Consider the following 17,153-nt stretch of genomic DNA (forward strand, 5'->3'; position numbering starts at 1 on the left):
TGTCCATGCACACTTTCTAATGAGACTATTGGTCGTACGCCGTGTGCCTCCTGTACACTGGGGGGTGCTTATTTTGTCGGATAAATGTTTTGGCTTTTCTGGTTAACCTATGATGTCACACAAGGCATCTGTAGCTAAAGTCACAAAAGTTTAGCACCGTTGTAGCTGATGTCCACAGTAATATTGGCACAAATTACAAATATTGCGTCTCTAATGGCTATACTGATGTTAAATCGCAGACAGCATCAATAAATGATCTTAGATTGCGCTACGAACGTGAAGCGACTACCAAAAACGTATCGGAGCGGATGCAGGTTCTAAGCAAAGAAAGACCGGAGACAGGGTTTTTTCAAAGGAATTTTCGGACGAAGAATCATGGAAACAAAACTTTTGAATGTCTCTGAGTTCATTCATGAGACTCTGTGGCTTGATGGAAGGAGTTTTAAATCCGAAGTAAAATACTGTTCATGCCCCAACTGATACTGTTCCAGATTAAGGTTGCTATTGTTTTGGAATATCTTGCCAGTTGTGTGGAAAAGAGTTATTGTTAATCAGTTTGAAGAGTACACATGCAGTGTGAATGTTTGTGTACACTTTATTCTTTGCCTTGTAAAATACCTGCTTCATTCTCTTTAATCTCATTCATATTTCATTCGGGAGTATGAATTAAGCCGGTATTCTACATTTCTTTCTTAAATAAATATGCTTTTTTTTAAACCATCGATGCACTTCAAATTGTTATGTTCTTTTAATTTGTGAAGCAAATAAACAACCTCTTCTTCATTACAATTGTTGCCTGTGTTTTTATTGAATGGTATCTGCTTCCGGGTTATATCCCGCACGTTGAGACTGGCGCATACGCAATACAAAAAGGTCTCCTTCGGCGGCACACACCCCTTCGAGAGATCTGGTTTCCAACCGCATTATCCAGGTGTGTTAGTCCGACTTTTCAAAAACCTAACACGATCGGATTAAGGTGTTTCCATGGGTTGTAGGATACCTATTTAGAGCCGAACTATCCCCAAGAGGGACAAGCGGTAGGAAATGGATTGATGGATATTTGACAAATCGGACTAATTTAGTCCATGGACCAAACTGACTGACACAATATGACATCAAAATGCACAAACGAATGGCTTTACCAGAGGAAAATACTGGTTTCAAAAAGAGCTAAAGCCAATTGAAAATCAGTGAGGTGAACTAAAGGAGGCCAGTTCACAAAAGATGCCCTTGCATTCAGACACATTTGGAGTATAAGACTACTGCCCAAAAAAGAATTAAAGCAAAATGTACATCAATTAAGTATTACTTTTTAATGGCGACGCATCTATTAAAAAGTGTGCAATCCATTTCAATGGAATTCTACAAGCTTTAAGTCCTATTATTGCCCTACAAAATGTTGATACTGTAAGTATTGTACTAATTACGCACCAGCTGTTGTAACATGCATCTTAGTTGTAATTTTCAATAACAAATTTGAAGATGTTGAAATTAAAGTTAATATCGCTAATGCTAATCATTAGCATGTCAATAGCAAAACCAATGTATATTAGCAACAAGCTAGCGCATTTTTGGAAAAGTGGAGCCCTACTTTAGTTAAGTTGGAGCATTTTGAGTAACTTGCTTCGTTGGCATTGAAAATTGCAACATTACCTATGGATGGTTTGGTTGGGTCTGCTCTCAGTGCAGCTAGAGTGATCGCCAAGTGCTCGAGGGCGTGAAAACATGTGCAACCCAGGTACCGTAACATGGCATTGTCGAATTTTGGGTGAATCAGTATCTGTTAGGACCAGCGGGATTCGGTCGGTGGTCAAAAAAGTACCGGTTTTGTGGTACTCATCCCCAGTTCCAATTGTTTTCCATTATAAAAACATTGTATTTTAAAAGGGGTATGTGGCGACTTGTCCAGGGTGTACCCCGCCTACCGCCCGATTGCAGCTGAGATAGGCTCCAGCGACACCCCGCGACCCCGAAAGGGACAAGCGGTAGAAAATGGATGAATGGATGGATGGATGATTACTTTCCTTTTCCACTGTAGTACAATGAATGACTAAATTAGAAAATAAGATGAAAAAAGTACCAAAATCTATGAGTAAATTTGGAGACAAGAGACATTTGAAATGCTGCTCCCGAAATGAGACCAATCATGATCCATACACATGAGACGGGCCCCTCTTATCTTAAAACCCAATTTGACCCCATCATAAGACGTTTATTGTTAATTGCAGGGTTTGTGTATGTTGTTTCAAAAGGCAGGGCAGCTTTAGAAAAAAAAAAAAAAACTTTTTTTTTCCCAAACCTGCTTAGCAAACTTCAGTTATTTCATAGGTTAAATGAATTGATTCTAAGCTCCTCCAGCAAGCAAAAAATTGCGGGTGAGCAGAAAACCACAAAATAAGCTCCAGAAAATCAGTTTCCCTGGCAATAGGGGAAGCTTCAACCATATTATTATTCTCCAAAGCCCACATTTTAAAAACGCTTGACGTCTTTTACTTTTGTTTTAGCCACATTTGTGGTGTTGTTGCTGGATTTTTTTTTTTTTTTTTTAAATCTGAGGTACAACTAGTGTTCGTTGTTTAAGTGCCTTTTACAAATAACGTTTTTTATTGGATCATGAGTACAAATCTGGAAAACGACATCACCTGATTTTTTTTATTTGTATTAATATAAAAAACAGTTTCATTCCATGCATATGTTTTCTAAGCTGTGTGTGTGAGGAGGAGAAGGAGGAAAAAGAAGTCAGGAGAGGGAGAGAAAGAAGAATCAGGCCATTTTCCCTTATATGGTCCATCGCCCTACATGTGTTTGGTGCATTCAGGGGACAACAAAACCAAAACGCCAATGGCATGACGTTAACACTGGACAAGAATAATGGCAGGTCATGTGACCCCAAAGGGGCCCACGATAAAAGGTCAATTTCCCTTAAGTTTAGATTCTAACACAATATACTACAAAACACACTACAAAAGATTAAACATGTCACTTATAATGAGACTATTTGTTTTGTTTGTAAAACTCAAATGGTTCATATTGCTTTTTCCGAGCCAAACAATGACCCTCAAACCTCGCATCCACACGCGACCGGAAGCTCACGTTTTTAAATTAGCCGTGTCACTTGAGAGAAAAACTGACAAAATACTGCTACCACTCGACTTTATGACAAACAACGTTAAGAAGAAGGAAGGGATGATGAGTGAAAAGAACACAACAGCAAAAACAACAAACTCGCTTGAGGAGTCATTTTAGTAATTTACACGGTATCTAACCATAACAAAAAAAACGTGTGTGTGTGTGTGGGAGGGATAAGTACTTACCGTTCACCCCGAGCAAGAGTCGAGCTGTGCAAAGTTGAAGCAAAAAGAACAAACATTTTGTTTTCTCCGTCATCTTCCTCTACAATATAGTCAGTTGTTTAACAGTTGTGTGGAAGCGACAACACTTCACGGTGCTTACTTTACAGGCTGAAGCTCGCGCCTGAGCACTCTGCGAGTAGCAGCCATATATATAGAGTAAGGCACGTGCATATCAGCGGCCGGCCAATCACGGGCCGTCTTTAGGGGCGGCCACGCCTCCAACTACCTCTCTACTGTTGATGGGGAAAAATGCTAAAGGGAGCAATATATGTACTGTACAATATACGGTTATCATATAGATAAATATCAGTTTGTGAGTTTTTAAAGAACATGTTCATATATGCAGTTGCAATAAAGAGGCCACAACATCGTGTTGTTTTTGTTGTGTACATCAGACTTGCCAACCTTGAGACCTCCGATTTCGGGGGGTGGGGGCGTGGTTAAGAGGCGAGGAGTATATTTACAGCTAGAATTCACCAAGTCAAGTATTTCATATATATATGTATATATATATATATATATATACATATATATATATATATATATATATATATATATATATATAAGAAATACTTGACTTTCAGTGAAAAATAAATATTTATTTTATTATATATATATATATATGTATATATCAGAGGTGGGACCAAGTCATTGCTTTGCAAGTCACAAGTAAGTCTCAAGTCTTTACCCTCAAGTCTCGAGTCAAGTCCCGAGTCAAGACAGGGCAAGTCCGAGTCAAGTCCAAAGTCAAGACTGGAAAGTCTCAAGTCAAGTCCCAAGTCCTGCATTTTGAGTTTCGAGTCCTTTCAAGTCGTTTAACCACAGACTAATATATTTACACAGACTGTGTATGCTTTTAAAACGCTGTATTTATTTATTAAAACAAGTGCATTTGAATTTGCAGGGAAAAAGATAGTGCTGACATTGCACTTCAAAATAGCACTATTAACCAGTCATTTTAAACATGTAACTCATTCCTTTACAGAATAAACACTTTTGAAAAAAACAAGTGCAACTGTACTTATTTGCACCAAAGTGTTAACATTGTATTTCCATGGCATATTGCATTGTAACTAGTTCCACAGCAGTTTCTATCCTGTTCTTACCTTATCTCATTGATCTCATCTCATACTGTATGTGTGTTTATGTGTGCGTACACATGAAAAACATAACAAATATATGAACATAACAATGAACAGAGTTGTACTTTTTAGATGTCAGGACCCTATGTAATATGTACACATATTCTTAATATAGTATACATTTTAACTGACCTTTATTTGACTATGTTTGTCTTTTTGTAGGTGGCTAAAATACGCGGTGCTGCTGACCGCCGTCTAACGTTACGTTACTGTGTGTGATACATTGACTAACATAATGTTACTGTGTGTGATACATTGACTAATGTAATGTTACTGTGTGTGATACATTGACTAACGTAACGTTATGTATAGGTACCTCATGCAACCCTGCTTAAAAAAAAATCACTTGACAAAAAGTATGAATAAGGTAGCGAACTGCAGTGGATGCAACAGATTGCCGTGTTTGCAATGACTTTATAACCATAGACGTCTTATAAGTAGAGGCAGCATTGGTTGCTGTGACGTGAGCAATTTGGCCGCCATCTTGAAGTGCTGATGAGGAGCCGGCGAGCAGCCTAAACTGACAGTTGACAGGTAGAAAACAAAGATGCTAAACTGACAGTTGACAGGTAGAAAACAAAGATGGTGTTCAGCGTTTTCCTGCTCAAATGAGCGGACTGTTGAAAATAGGAATCGGGGGATTACTTTTCACAAGTAAGATTTAACATTAACGTACTATTGGTTGTATTTTGTGAAAAGAATATTAGCACAGAGTTGAGAAGGATCAAAGATCTTCAATATTTGTATGTGAAAATCACAAAGAAATCTTCTGGGGGAGGATGACGCCCCTACCGGGGTTTGGTTTACAAACTTTCAGCCCCACCAAGAACAAAATTCACCAGCCGCCACTGATTATGATGCATTCTCATTTTAGGCAAAGTATAAGACAATACTTTCTTAACAGTATAATTGTAACCAGGAATCAGTCTTCAAGTAACAATATTCAAATACTAACATTGTTGGGTTAAACAGAATTTGGTTTTATTCTGAATCCAGTGAAACAGATTGGTGGTTTTAGCTGATATGAAGACTTTCAGGTGTTTATATATGTTTAAGTATTTGGCAGACACTTTTATCCAAAGCGACTTACATAAAATAATACATATAAAACAATCACTGCAAACATTATCATTTAAGGGAAGAATGTAATAGAAAATATCAATACAAAGTGTCAAGACAGAATAAACTCTCTGCTGCTGCAGCAACAGAGATACAGTCTATAGGTCCCTAAGATATATAGATATCTAATGTATTCATACATTGTTTATGTAGGATATACGCATGTATATATAACCTAATCATATTGTTTCTTCAATTTAAAAATAGTTTACCGTTTTTTTCCCCCTTCTCTGGGATTATATTCCCAGTTTTGATCTCGGACGTCTGGTCACTTATAGCGTATAAGAATAATATATTACTGTTAAGCAAACTATGAATAATAAAACACGCCAAAACATGTGTCTGTTATCATAGCTACACGTATGACAAAAAAGCCCGTGAAAATCAGTGGTATTCAGTGAGGTAAGATGAATTAAATGCGCTGACAGTTCATCGCTCCTGCCAAATGAATTGCACTGAGTGGAGCGGATCACCACTCCAAGATGGCGACTCCGCGTCTCGTCTGCGCCAGTAGGCAGTAGCGCTCTATGCTGCGTACCCTTATAAGATGTCAATGGTTATAACGTTAGCAGTGAGTTTGCAGCCTCACTGATTTAACTACACAGCAAATAAAAGTCACGTTACTTAGCTAATAAACGTTATCTTACATTCAAAACTTACCCTTCTTTGTGCAATTTCAAATGTCGAACGAAGTTGGAAGTTGTTGCGTCTCTGTCTGTAATATTCAAACTGCGTGATTTGCATACGGCAATTCGTTTTTTGTTGACCAAGTCGTAGTTTTTATACCCAAACGAAACCAACTTTAACATAATTGTTTCTCACTGGCACGTTGTTGGACAACTCTTGGTCATTGGTTCTCCTGCAATTTGATTGGATGAATGCTGTGTGATGAAAACAACGTAGATCTAATTTGATTGGCTGTTGTACTGACAGCACACCAGCTGACAGGAACAACACGCTGATAGACGGACGAAGAAAATGAAAAATACGGAGCGCTCCCAAATAACTTTTTAAGCTTTGGATTTTGGGGAAAGTGGCAAGTCATGTCAAGTCATGTCAAGTCAAAAGGCTCAAGTCCAAGTGAAGTCACAAGTCATTGATGTTAAAGTCTAAGTCGAGTTGCAAGTCTCTTTACATTTTGTCAAGTCGAGTCTAAAGTCATCAAATTCATGACTCGAGTCTGACTCGAGTCCAAGTCATGTGACTAGAGTCCACACCTCTGGTATATATACATATATATACTGTGTGTGTATATATATATATATATATAAATAAAAGAAATACTTGAATTTCAACGTTCATTTATTTACACATATACACACACATAACACTCATCTACTCATTGTTGAGTTAAGGGTTGAATTGTCCATCCTTGTTCTATTCTCTGTCACTATTTTTCTAACCATGCTGAACACCCTCTCTGATGATGCATTGCTGTGTGGCACACACAAAAGTGCTTTCATCAAATGCACTAGATGGCAGTATTGTCCTGTTTAAGAGTGTCACAACATTGCTGTTTACGGCAGACGAACTGCTTTAGGTAGACAAAACGTGACTGCTGTTGTTGTGTGTTGTTACCGCGCTGGGAGGACGTTAATGAAACTGCCTAACAATAAACCCACATAAGAAATCAAGAAATCCCCCTGATCATTCTACAGTTATAACGTGATTGGGCAGGCACGCTGTTTGTATTGTGGGAAAGCGGACTCAGGTCCGCATGGAGCTAGAGGGGGCGTGGCCTCCAGCTCCGCCTGAATTTCGGGAGATTTTCGGGAGAAAATTTGTCCCGGGAGGTTTTCGGGAGAGGCGCTGAATTTCGGAGTCTCCCGGAAAATCCGGGAGGGTTGGCAAGTATGCATACTTGCCAACGAAGTTCGCGAGATTGGCAGCACAGTGGAAGAGGGGTTAGTGCGTCTGCCTCACAATACGAAGGTCCTGAGTAGTCGTGAGTTCAATCCCGGCCTCGGGATCTTTCTGTGTGGAGTTTGCATGTTCTCCCCGTGACTGCGTGGGTTCCCTCCGGGTACTCCAGCTTCCTTCCACCGCCAAAGACATGCACCTGGGGATAGGTTGATTGGCAAGACTAAATTGGCCCAAGTGTGTGAATGTGAGTGTAAATGTTGTCTGTCTATCTGTGTTGGCCCTGTGATGAGGTGGCGATTTGTCCAGGGTGTATCCCGCCTTCCGCCCGATTGTAGCTGAGATAGGCTCCAGCGCCAATTGTATACTCTAGCCTTTAAATAGACCCCCCTTACAGACCAGTTGATCTGCCGTCTCTTTTCTGCTCTGCCCCCCTCTCCTGAATGGAGAGGTTATTAGGTGACCACAGATGAGATGCTAACTGTTCAAAATTGGGACCCGGGGTGTACCACTCATCTGTGCATCAGTTGGGGGCGTCTCTGCGCTGCTGACTTGTCTCCACTCAAGATGATCCCCTGCCGGACCCACTATGGACTGGACTCTCACACTATTAACTAGATCAAATGGACGTCCATTGTGTGTGTGTGTGTGTGTGTGTGTGTGTGGGGGGGGGGGGGGGGGTTCCCCACATCTGCGGTCCCCTCCAAGGTTTCTCACTGTATCCCATTGGGTTGAGTTTTTTCTTGCCCTGATATGGGATCTGAACCGGGGATGTCGTTGTGGCTTGTGCAGCCCTTTGAGACACTTGTGATTTAGGGCTATATAAATAAACTTTGATTAAATGAAACTTTGAAATAATAGTATAATACATATGTAATGTCTGATTTTATAGCATTTTTTTTAATGTATCAAAATATCCTAGTATGGTCAAAAGTTTACATACACTTGTAAAGAACATAATGTCATGGCCGTCTTGAGTTTCCAATAATTTCTACAACGCTTATTTTTTTGTGATAGAGTGATTGGAGCACATACTTGTTGGTCACAAAAAACATTCATGAAGTTTGGTTCTTTTATGGATTTATTATGGGTCTACTGAAAATGTGACCAAATCTGCTGGGTCAAAAGTATACATACAGCAATGTTAATATTTGCTTACATGTCCCTTGGCAAGTTTCACTGCAATAAGATGCTTTTGGTAGCCATCCAAAAGCTTCTGGTTGAATTTTTGACCACTCCTCTTGACAAAATTGGTGGAGTTCAGCTCATTTGTTGGTTTTCTGACATGGACTTGTTTCTTCAACATTGTCCACATGTTCTCAATGGGGTTTAAGTCAGGACTTTGGGAAGGCCAGTCTAAAACCTTAATTCTAGCCTGATATAGCCATTCCTTTACCACTTTTGACGTGTGTGTGGGGTCACTGTTCTGTTGGAACACCCAACTGCGCCCAAGACCCAACCTCCGGGCTGATTATTTTAGGTTGTCCTGAAGAATTTGGAGGTAATCCTCCTTTTCATTGTCCCATTACTCTCTGTAAAGCACCAGTTCCATTGGCAGCAAAACAGGCCCAGAGCACAATACTACCACCACCATGCTCGACGGTAGGCCTGGTGTTCCTGTGATTAAATGCGTCACTTTTTCCCCTCCAAACATATTGCTGGGTATTGTGGCCAAACAGCTAAATTTTTGTTTCATCAGACCCAAGAACTTTCCTCCAGAAGGTCTTATATTTGTCTATGTGATCAGCAGCAAACTTGACAAGCCTTAAAGTGTTGCTTCTGGAGCAAGGGTTTCCTTCTTGCATGGTAGCCTCTCAGTCCATGGCGATGCAAAACACGCTTGACTGTGGACACTGACACCAATTCATTACAGACCTGCTTTTTGGTGGTTCTCGGTTGACTCTTGATCATCCTGACCAGTCAACAGGTGTCGTCAATCATAATCACTCACATGAAGTTAAGAGGCCATGCCATGAAGCTAATTTGATTTGATTGTAACTTTTCTACATCACCAAAATTGATAATGTATGTTGCTGTATGTATACTCTTGACCCAGCAGATTTGGTCACATTTTCAGTAGACCCATAATAAATTCATAAAAGAACCAAACTTCATGAATGTTTTTTTGTGACCAACAAGTATGTGCTCCAATCACTCATTCACAAAAAAAATAAGAGTTGTAGAATTATTGGAAACTCAAGACAGCCATGACATTATGTTCTTTACAAGTGTATGTAAACTTTTGACCACGACTGTATATATATATTTTACACAAAATTTTAAAATTTTGTATCACTTTTTCAGCTCTTTTTTCTAATTTCATTACGTCTTTTTTCTTACCGTTTTTTCCGACAGCATGTTGCGGGCCGACAAAACTCGAGCTGCAGGCCACAAATGGCCCCCGGGCCGCACTTTGGACACCACTGATCTAATCCCTTCAAACCACGCCCCCTGCGCCCCTCCCAGTGTACCACTTTTGAAATCCAAATTTCGTCCCTGTATCCATGACTATAAAATAACATTTGTGGCGCCCCCTTATGGTCAAAATGCTTAGGAATAAACATATACGCCTATAAGTTTTAGAATCGCTCAGCAAATGGTCAAGGAATTAAATGCTATGTACTTGCAAAGATGTTATACTTTAATGGCAGTCATGTTTTTCAACTAATCTCGCTCAAATTTAACACACACGCCTTTGTCAGTCCCCTAAGGCAGTGTTTTTCAACCACTGTGCCGCGGCATGTGCCGTGAGATACAGACAGTCTGGTGTGCCGTGGGAGATCATCTAGTTTCACTTATTTGGGTTAAAAATATTTTTTGCAAACCAGTAATTATAGTCTGCACATTATGTGTTGTTGTTGAGTGTCGGTGCTGTCTAGAGCTCGGCAGAGTAACCGTGTAATACTCTTCCATATCAGTAGGTGGCAGCCGGTAGCTAATTGCTTTGTAGATGTCGGGAACAGCGGGAGGCAGCGTGCAGGTAAAAAGGTGTCTAATGCTTAAACCAAAAATAAACAAAAGGTGAGTGCCCCTAAGAAAAGGCATTGAAGCTTAGGGAAGGCTATGCAGCAGAAAACTAAAACTGAACTGGCTACAAAGTAAACAAAAACAGAATGCTGGACGGCAGCAAAGACTTACTGTGGAGCAAAGACGGCGTCCACAAAGTACATCCGAACATGACATGACAATCAACAATGTCCCGACAAAGAAGGATAGAAACAACTGAAATATTCTTGATTGCTAAAACAAAGCAGGTGTGGGGAATAGCGGTCAAGGAACACATGAAACTGCTACAGGAAAATAAAAATAAAAAAGAGAAAAAGCCACCAAACTAAAACACTACACACAGGAAAACAGCAAAAAACTAAAAATAAGTCAGGGCGTGATGTGACAGGTGGTGACAGTACACCTACTTTGAGACAAGAGCAACATTGATGCACGCTTGGTTATGCTTTAAAGTCATACCCAACAATTGACTTTAAACTTTTTACTGTCAACTGTGTTTCGTTTTTTAATGATTTCTGCTGGTGGTGTGCCTCCGAATTTTTTCGACGCAAAAAATGTGCCTTGGCTCAAAAAACGTTGAAAAACACTGCCCTAAGGTGTGTGCCAAAGTCCCTGGTGATTTTGACTATAACATATAATTTTTGCAGAGTACATTGAACCTGTATGAGAAGTTTCAAGTCACTCTGACTTAGAGGGGATCAAACTTTTTGCGGGTCAAAAAATGTAAATTTTTGTCGAGTTTTTACAAATTTTCACATATTTGTGAGCAGCAGCTACACAAACAAGTGCTGTATTTTATATATTACTCAACTTGAATTATGAAGTCATTTATAATATTAGCCAGAATAATGTGTGCTTTTGTCTTCTAATGTTCTGGGAATGTCCTGCCACAAACCCATGCGTGAAATCCTCCCCTGAATTGCGGAGGAGAGCCTGAAGGCCACAGAGTGTCTTTTGTGGGTGTTTGTCAAGGCCAGACCCAGCAGTGGGTCAGAGTTGTTTAGTTCTCGCTGCAGAGCGAGTGGGTGTGCGACAAAGATCTTTTCATGTGTGCAAATCTTTCATCTAATCTTCTTGCACACATGAATTTATAGCAGGGAATTGAAAGCATAACATTATGATTCAGTGATGTTATTCCACACAACAACTGTGCACAACTTCATATGCATCTAGACAAAGAAAACAATGTTTATTCTCTTTAGCGATCTGTTAGGATCACATTTTGCTTTTTTTGTCGTGTTCAGATGTCGTCCGAAAGTAGAAAACTGTCACCGTCAACAGTGTGTAGTCCTGAAAAAAGCAATGGAATAATAGCGATATAATTGATCTGTTCTGGGGTGAAATTATTTACACGAGAAAACCTTGATCAACTGTACTACTTAAAACGTATCTGACTGTCAAACGTGTAAAAATAATGTATCGACTATTAAAGAGGAACTGCACTTTTTTTTTAAATGTTGCCTATCATTCACAATCCTTCTGCAAGACAATAACACACGTTTGCCTTTTTTTATGCATTCTAAATCGTAAAAAAATGCTAGCAAAAGTCAGCTCTGTAGCGCCAATAGAGCATTCTAAAAAACATCAGAAAGCCTCCATCATCGTTGAATATACACACTTTAAGTATATATGTCATATAGTTAATGTTAAAGTACCAATGATTGTCACACACACATGATGTGTGGCGAAATTTTTCTCTGCATTCGACCCATCACCCTTGATCACCCCCATGGGAGGTGAGAGGAGCAGTGAGCAGCAGCGGTGGCCACGCCCGGGAACAACAGGGATATTCATAATGATATGTAATATTTACATATTTTTCTTATTTTAAGTATACGTACATATGTACACATTAATTTCACAGACGCATCACAATGTTTGCTTTTTCCTTCAACAACAACAACACTACTAATCATGGCATATTTGTGAGAGACAACAAAGGCTACTTTGGCACAAATGTTGATCCAGAACCTTATATTTTTAAACCTGAATATACTTAAGTTAAAGTTGAAGTACCAATGATTGTCACAACCACACTAGGTGTAGTGAAATTAGTCTCTGCATTTGACCCATCACCCTTGATCACCCCATGGGAGGTGAGGGGAGCAGTGAGCAGCAGCGGTGGCCGCGCCTGGGAATCATTTTTGGTGATTTAACCCCCCATTCCAACCCTTGATGCTGAGTGTCAAGCAGGGAGGTAACGGAGGTTGAGCAACATGTTTTAGAAGCAAAGTGATTAACAGATCCAGCAAGTAGCAGCATTGCGTAGAGCTGAACAAGAAATACAAACTATAAACATAATAAAACAATCACTTACTGTACAATGTCTGCGCTCACTGGAATTCTGACTGATGGGATGTTTATATCTTCTTGTTTAGATAAAGAATTACCGTATTTTTCGGCGTATAAGTCGCACCGGAGTATAAGTCGCACCTGCCGAAAATGCATAATAAAGAAGGAAAAAAACATATATAAGTCACACTATGAAAAAAACTGCGACTTATAGTCCGAAAAATACGGTAATCATAATCCTTACGGCGGTCTAAAAAAAGTGCCTTAAACGAGTGAGTGTCTTTTTGCGTCGTTCTCACCATCTCCAGATCTAACATGAATATCAAAGTTGACCAACTTCTCAGTTAATGGTCACAACCGCAGGTGAGAGGCAGGATTTGTATTCTAGAATTACTTTTACCAACTCAGAGGTGATGCAGCAGCTCACCAGCTCAATATGTTAATATAGCAGCACAAGTTAGTTAGCGGCGCCACTAAAAATAGTTTGTCTGCGTTAGCTCTTATAATAACAATATCGCAAATACTTCTTCAATATTCATTTCATGAGTAGTAAATGGAGTATTGTTGGCGGTTTTTGGATGTTTTTAGAGGGCTTTATGTAGTGAATAGTGTACTCCCATTAGCTTTGTTGTTAGCCACTTCGTACTTGCCGTATTTTATGACTTAGAACAGGGGTGTCAAACGTACGGCCCGACGGCTGGGTCAGGCCCGCGAACAGGTTTTATCCGGCCCGTGGGATGAGTTCGCTAAGTATAAAAATGTACCTGAAATTTTTGAATGAAAGAAACAGCTGTTCTAAATGTGTCCACTGGATGTCGCAATAGCAATTTTGTAGATGATGCTACATATGTACAAAATAAACCACATGATGTTAGTACATCAGTCGAGGAAAATGATCAAACTACATAAATAACATACTGTAATTTGATTCTGATATAATATTGTTATCTTGATAGATTGAAAATTAACACCAATGAGTTGACTGATGAACATTATCACACTTTATTCAGAATATATAAATAACGACAAATAAAGATAGAATACTATTAACCGCAACATGTAAGTGTAAAAAAAAACTCAACAACATTATGATTTGTACATTTTCAGAATGTGCTTGTTCTATATTTAAACAAAGAAAACAATCTGAAGTCATTTGTAGGTTATTGTGCCGTGATTTTACCAGTCCGGGCCACTTGGGGGTAGATTTTTCTCCATGTGGCCCTCGATCTAAAATGAGTTTGACACCCCTGACTTAGAACAAAGGTTCTTGTCTTACATAGGGACTGTGAATGATAGGTAAAATTCTAAAAAAAAAAAAAAAGATTGCAGTTTCTCTTCAACATATTAACAGTAGAACACTCTTATCTTATTTAGGCTTATCTAAAGGCATAAAGCATAGCTGTCCAAAGTACAGCCATTTTTGGCTCGCAGCTTGCTTTTTAAAATGGCCCGCGGCACGTTCGAAAAATATAATTTAACAAGAAAACCGAAACTGCTACAAAGGGCAAAAACGCCAATGAAAAATCTCAAGGCACACCACATAACAAAAAAGTATGATGGTGGATACACAGGTTACACTCCAGTTCCTCTTCTTTAAGAGAAGACCCCAACCTTGTCAACCAAGACAGTCCTACATCATCCATAATCTTGTCCTTTCTGTCACAACCCAAAGCTCAAGACCATGGATGAGGATAGGAACGTACGTCGACCGGTAAATTGAGAGCTTTGCCTTCCGGCTCAGCTCCTCCGAGACTGATCGATACTTAGCGTATCTTCTGCCATCTAGTGGATGCACATTGAATAGTTCTGCCTGTCAATACACATTAATTTGCAGACACAGATGAACATGGCTGACACGTTTTCCACTAGAAACCAAGAACTGTTTTAAAAAGATTTATATATTTTATATTTTTGTCTTCAAAGGAGACCAGTCAAGTTCATCCACACCAGACTGTGTCATCCATGTCTTTATGGACCTTGCTTTGTGCACTGGTGCACAGTCATGTTGGAAGAGGAAGGGGCCCGCTCCAAACTGTTCCCACAAGGTTGGGTGCATGGAATTGTCCAAAATGTGTAACGGTACCAGGGGGAAGGAGACGGCACAGAGGCAGATGTGAAGCTCAACAGGTTTATTTTGAGCTTTGATGATGCGGTGGGGTGTGTATGCTACTATGTGTGTGAAGCAGAGCTACAGTATGTAAAGTATCAACAATGAAAATGTTACCAGGAGTTTGTTGTACTGTATGTGCGTGTTGGTTGGAAAAGGCAAACAAGTCCAAAGGGGCTGGGCAGAAGAAGGTCCGTGATCCAAGCGGGGGGATCCGTGAGGTGTCCTGAGGTCCATGTCCAGAGCGGGGGTCGAGGATCGAGGGAGGCAGTCAGAATCCTGAGGGGGTCCAGGGAAGTGAGGCGCACAGCTTACTTCCAAGGCAACAGAGGGTTTTCTGAGGGGACAAGGAAAATGACAAGGATGGGTGAGCACAAGGGCAGAGGTCTAAATAGTGTGCCGTGTCATCAGCTTCAGGTGTGTTGATTGTTGATTTGGAACCGCTGTGCTGGAGCGCGTCCACGGCAGAAGAGGCGCGCGCTGGCAAGCGCTCCGAGGAGGGGGGCGTGCACGAGAGCGTGCCGCGGAGAGGAGCGCGCCTGGAAGCACGCGGAGGAATGCTGCTGCGCCGTGACAAAATGTTTTGGTATCCTGGAGCATTCAAAGTTCCTTTCACTGGAACTAAGGGGCCAAGCCCTACTCTTGAAAAAGAACCCCACACCATAATTCCTCCTCCACCAAATTTCACACTCAGCACAATGCAGTCCGAAATGTATTGTTCTTCTGGCAACCTCCAAACCCAGACTCGTCCATCAGATTGCCAGATGGAAAAGTGTGATTCATCACTCCAGAGAACGCGTCTCCACTGCGACGTGGCGACGTGCTTTACACCACTGCATCTGACGCTTTGCATTGGAATTGGTGATGTATGGCTTAGATGCAGCTGCTCGGCCGTGGAAACCCATTCCATGAAGCTCTCTGCGTTCTGTACGTGGGCTAATTGGAAGGTCACATGAAGTTTGGAGCTCTGTAGCAACTGACTGTGCAGAAAGTCTTTGCACTATGCGCTTCAGCATCCGCTGACCCCGCTCTGTCAGTTTACGTGGCCTACCACTTGGTGCTGTTGTTCCCAAACTCTTCCATTTTCTTATAATAAAGCCTACAGTTGACTTTGGAATATTTAGGAGCGAGTAGTGATGGGTCCAGCAACACCGATGCATCGGCGCATGCGTCGAGCTCATAGAGCAAAACCTTGTGTCGGTGCGCGTACCACTTTTAGAAAGTCACGTGACCGATCATGAGCTGTTTTGGTCACGTGACCGATACGTGGACTGTGTCGCACTGACGCCTCCAATGTGCCCTGTGAGCGGGTCTTTTCTACAGCCGGAGAAATAATAACTCAGAAGAGAAAGCGTCTAAAATTGAATACGTTGGAAAAACTGTTTTTTTTTTTAAATAAAAATGTGTAAAAAATAATAATAATAATTTCCCAGTCCACAAGCATCCTCATTCACAACACGTTCTCTTAGATTTCCATGTTATGATACATGTTCACATTATTTGACTGTATCTAAAAAAGATAAGAAATATATTTTTATTTAAATGAAGTTATGAAATAATCCTAAATGAAATACAATGACTTGGTTTATATTATTGTATATACTAGGTCATAAAATCAGTGTCAGTTGAGTCGGTCCATAGGTTGCCTGTAGGGATTTTTAATGTCCAGCAGATGTCAGTATTTAGTGACACAGTATCGACACAGTATCAATACAGTTTTGCAATGTGTCGAAACGCTTCATGACGCCTCATCAACCCATCACTAGGAGCGAGGAAATTTCACGGCTGGATATGTTGCACAGGTGGCATCCTATGACAGTTCCACGCTGGAAATCACTGAGCTCCTGAGAGCGGCCCATTCTTTCACAAATGTTTGTAGAAACAGTCTCCGTGCCTAAGTGCTTAATTTTATACACCTGTGGCCGGGCCAAGTGATTAGGACAGCTGATTCTGATCATTTGGATGGGTGGCCAAATACTTTTGGCAATATAGTGTATGTGTGTAAATATGATTGACAATTCATGACAATAATTTGACAGTGAATGTGGTGCTTTATTAACTGTTAGCTATAATCAACAAAATTATTGAGAATTAAATAAAATTTAATCATATAAATGACACTACGTGTACTTAATCCATGCAACATAATACGATTATGTTTTAAATCGATATTATCGGCCGATAAATGCGTTAAAATGTAATATCGGAAATTATCGGTATCGTTTTTTTTTATTATCGGTATCGGTTTTTTTAATTAAATTAACATAAAAAACA

General features: G+C 40.2%; 1 protein-coding gene across 4 annotated transcripts in view; it reads right to left on the reverse strand.

Moving 5' to 3' along the window:
* The window catches only part of LOC133572171 (lactadherin-like), a 59,547-nt gene extending 56,059 nt beyond the window's left edge, over positions 1 to 3,488 (reverse strand). For all 4 annotated transcript variants that reach the window (XM_061924941.2, XM_061924940.2, XM_061924939.2 and 1 more), the window contains exon 1: positions 3,315 to 3,488. In XM_061924941.2, the coding sequence (XP_061780925.2) occupies positions 3,315 to 3,387 (73 nt within the window). In that variant the 5' untranslated portion in view covers positions 3,388 to 3,488. The remainder of the gene's footprint in view (positions 1 to 3,314) is intronic.
* Between the last annotated feature and the right edge of the window lie 13,665 nt (positions 3,489 to 17,153).

The sequence above is a fragment of the Nerophis lumbriciformis genome, linkage group LG29 (assembly GCF_033978685.3).
Source record: "Nerophis lumbriciformis linkage group LG29, RoL_Nlum_v2.1, whole genome shotgun sequence".
In the NCBI taxonomy this organism is placed as follows: Eukaryota; Metazoa; Chordata; class Actinopteri; order Syngnathiformes; family Syngnathidae; genus Nerophis; species Nerophis lumbriciformis.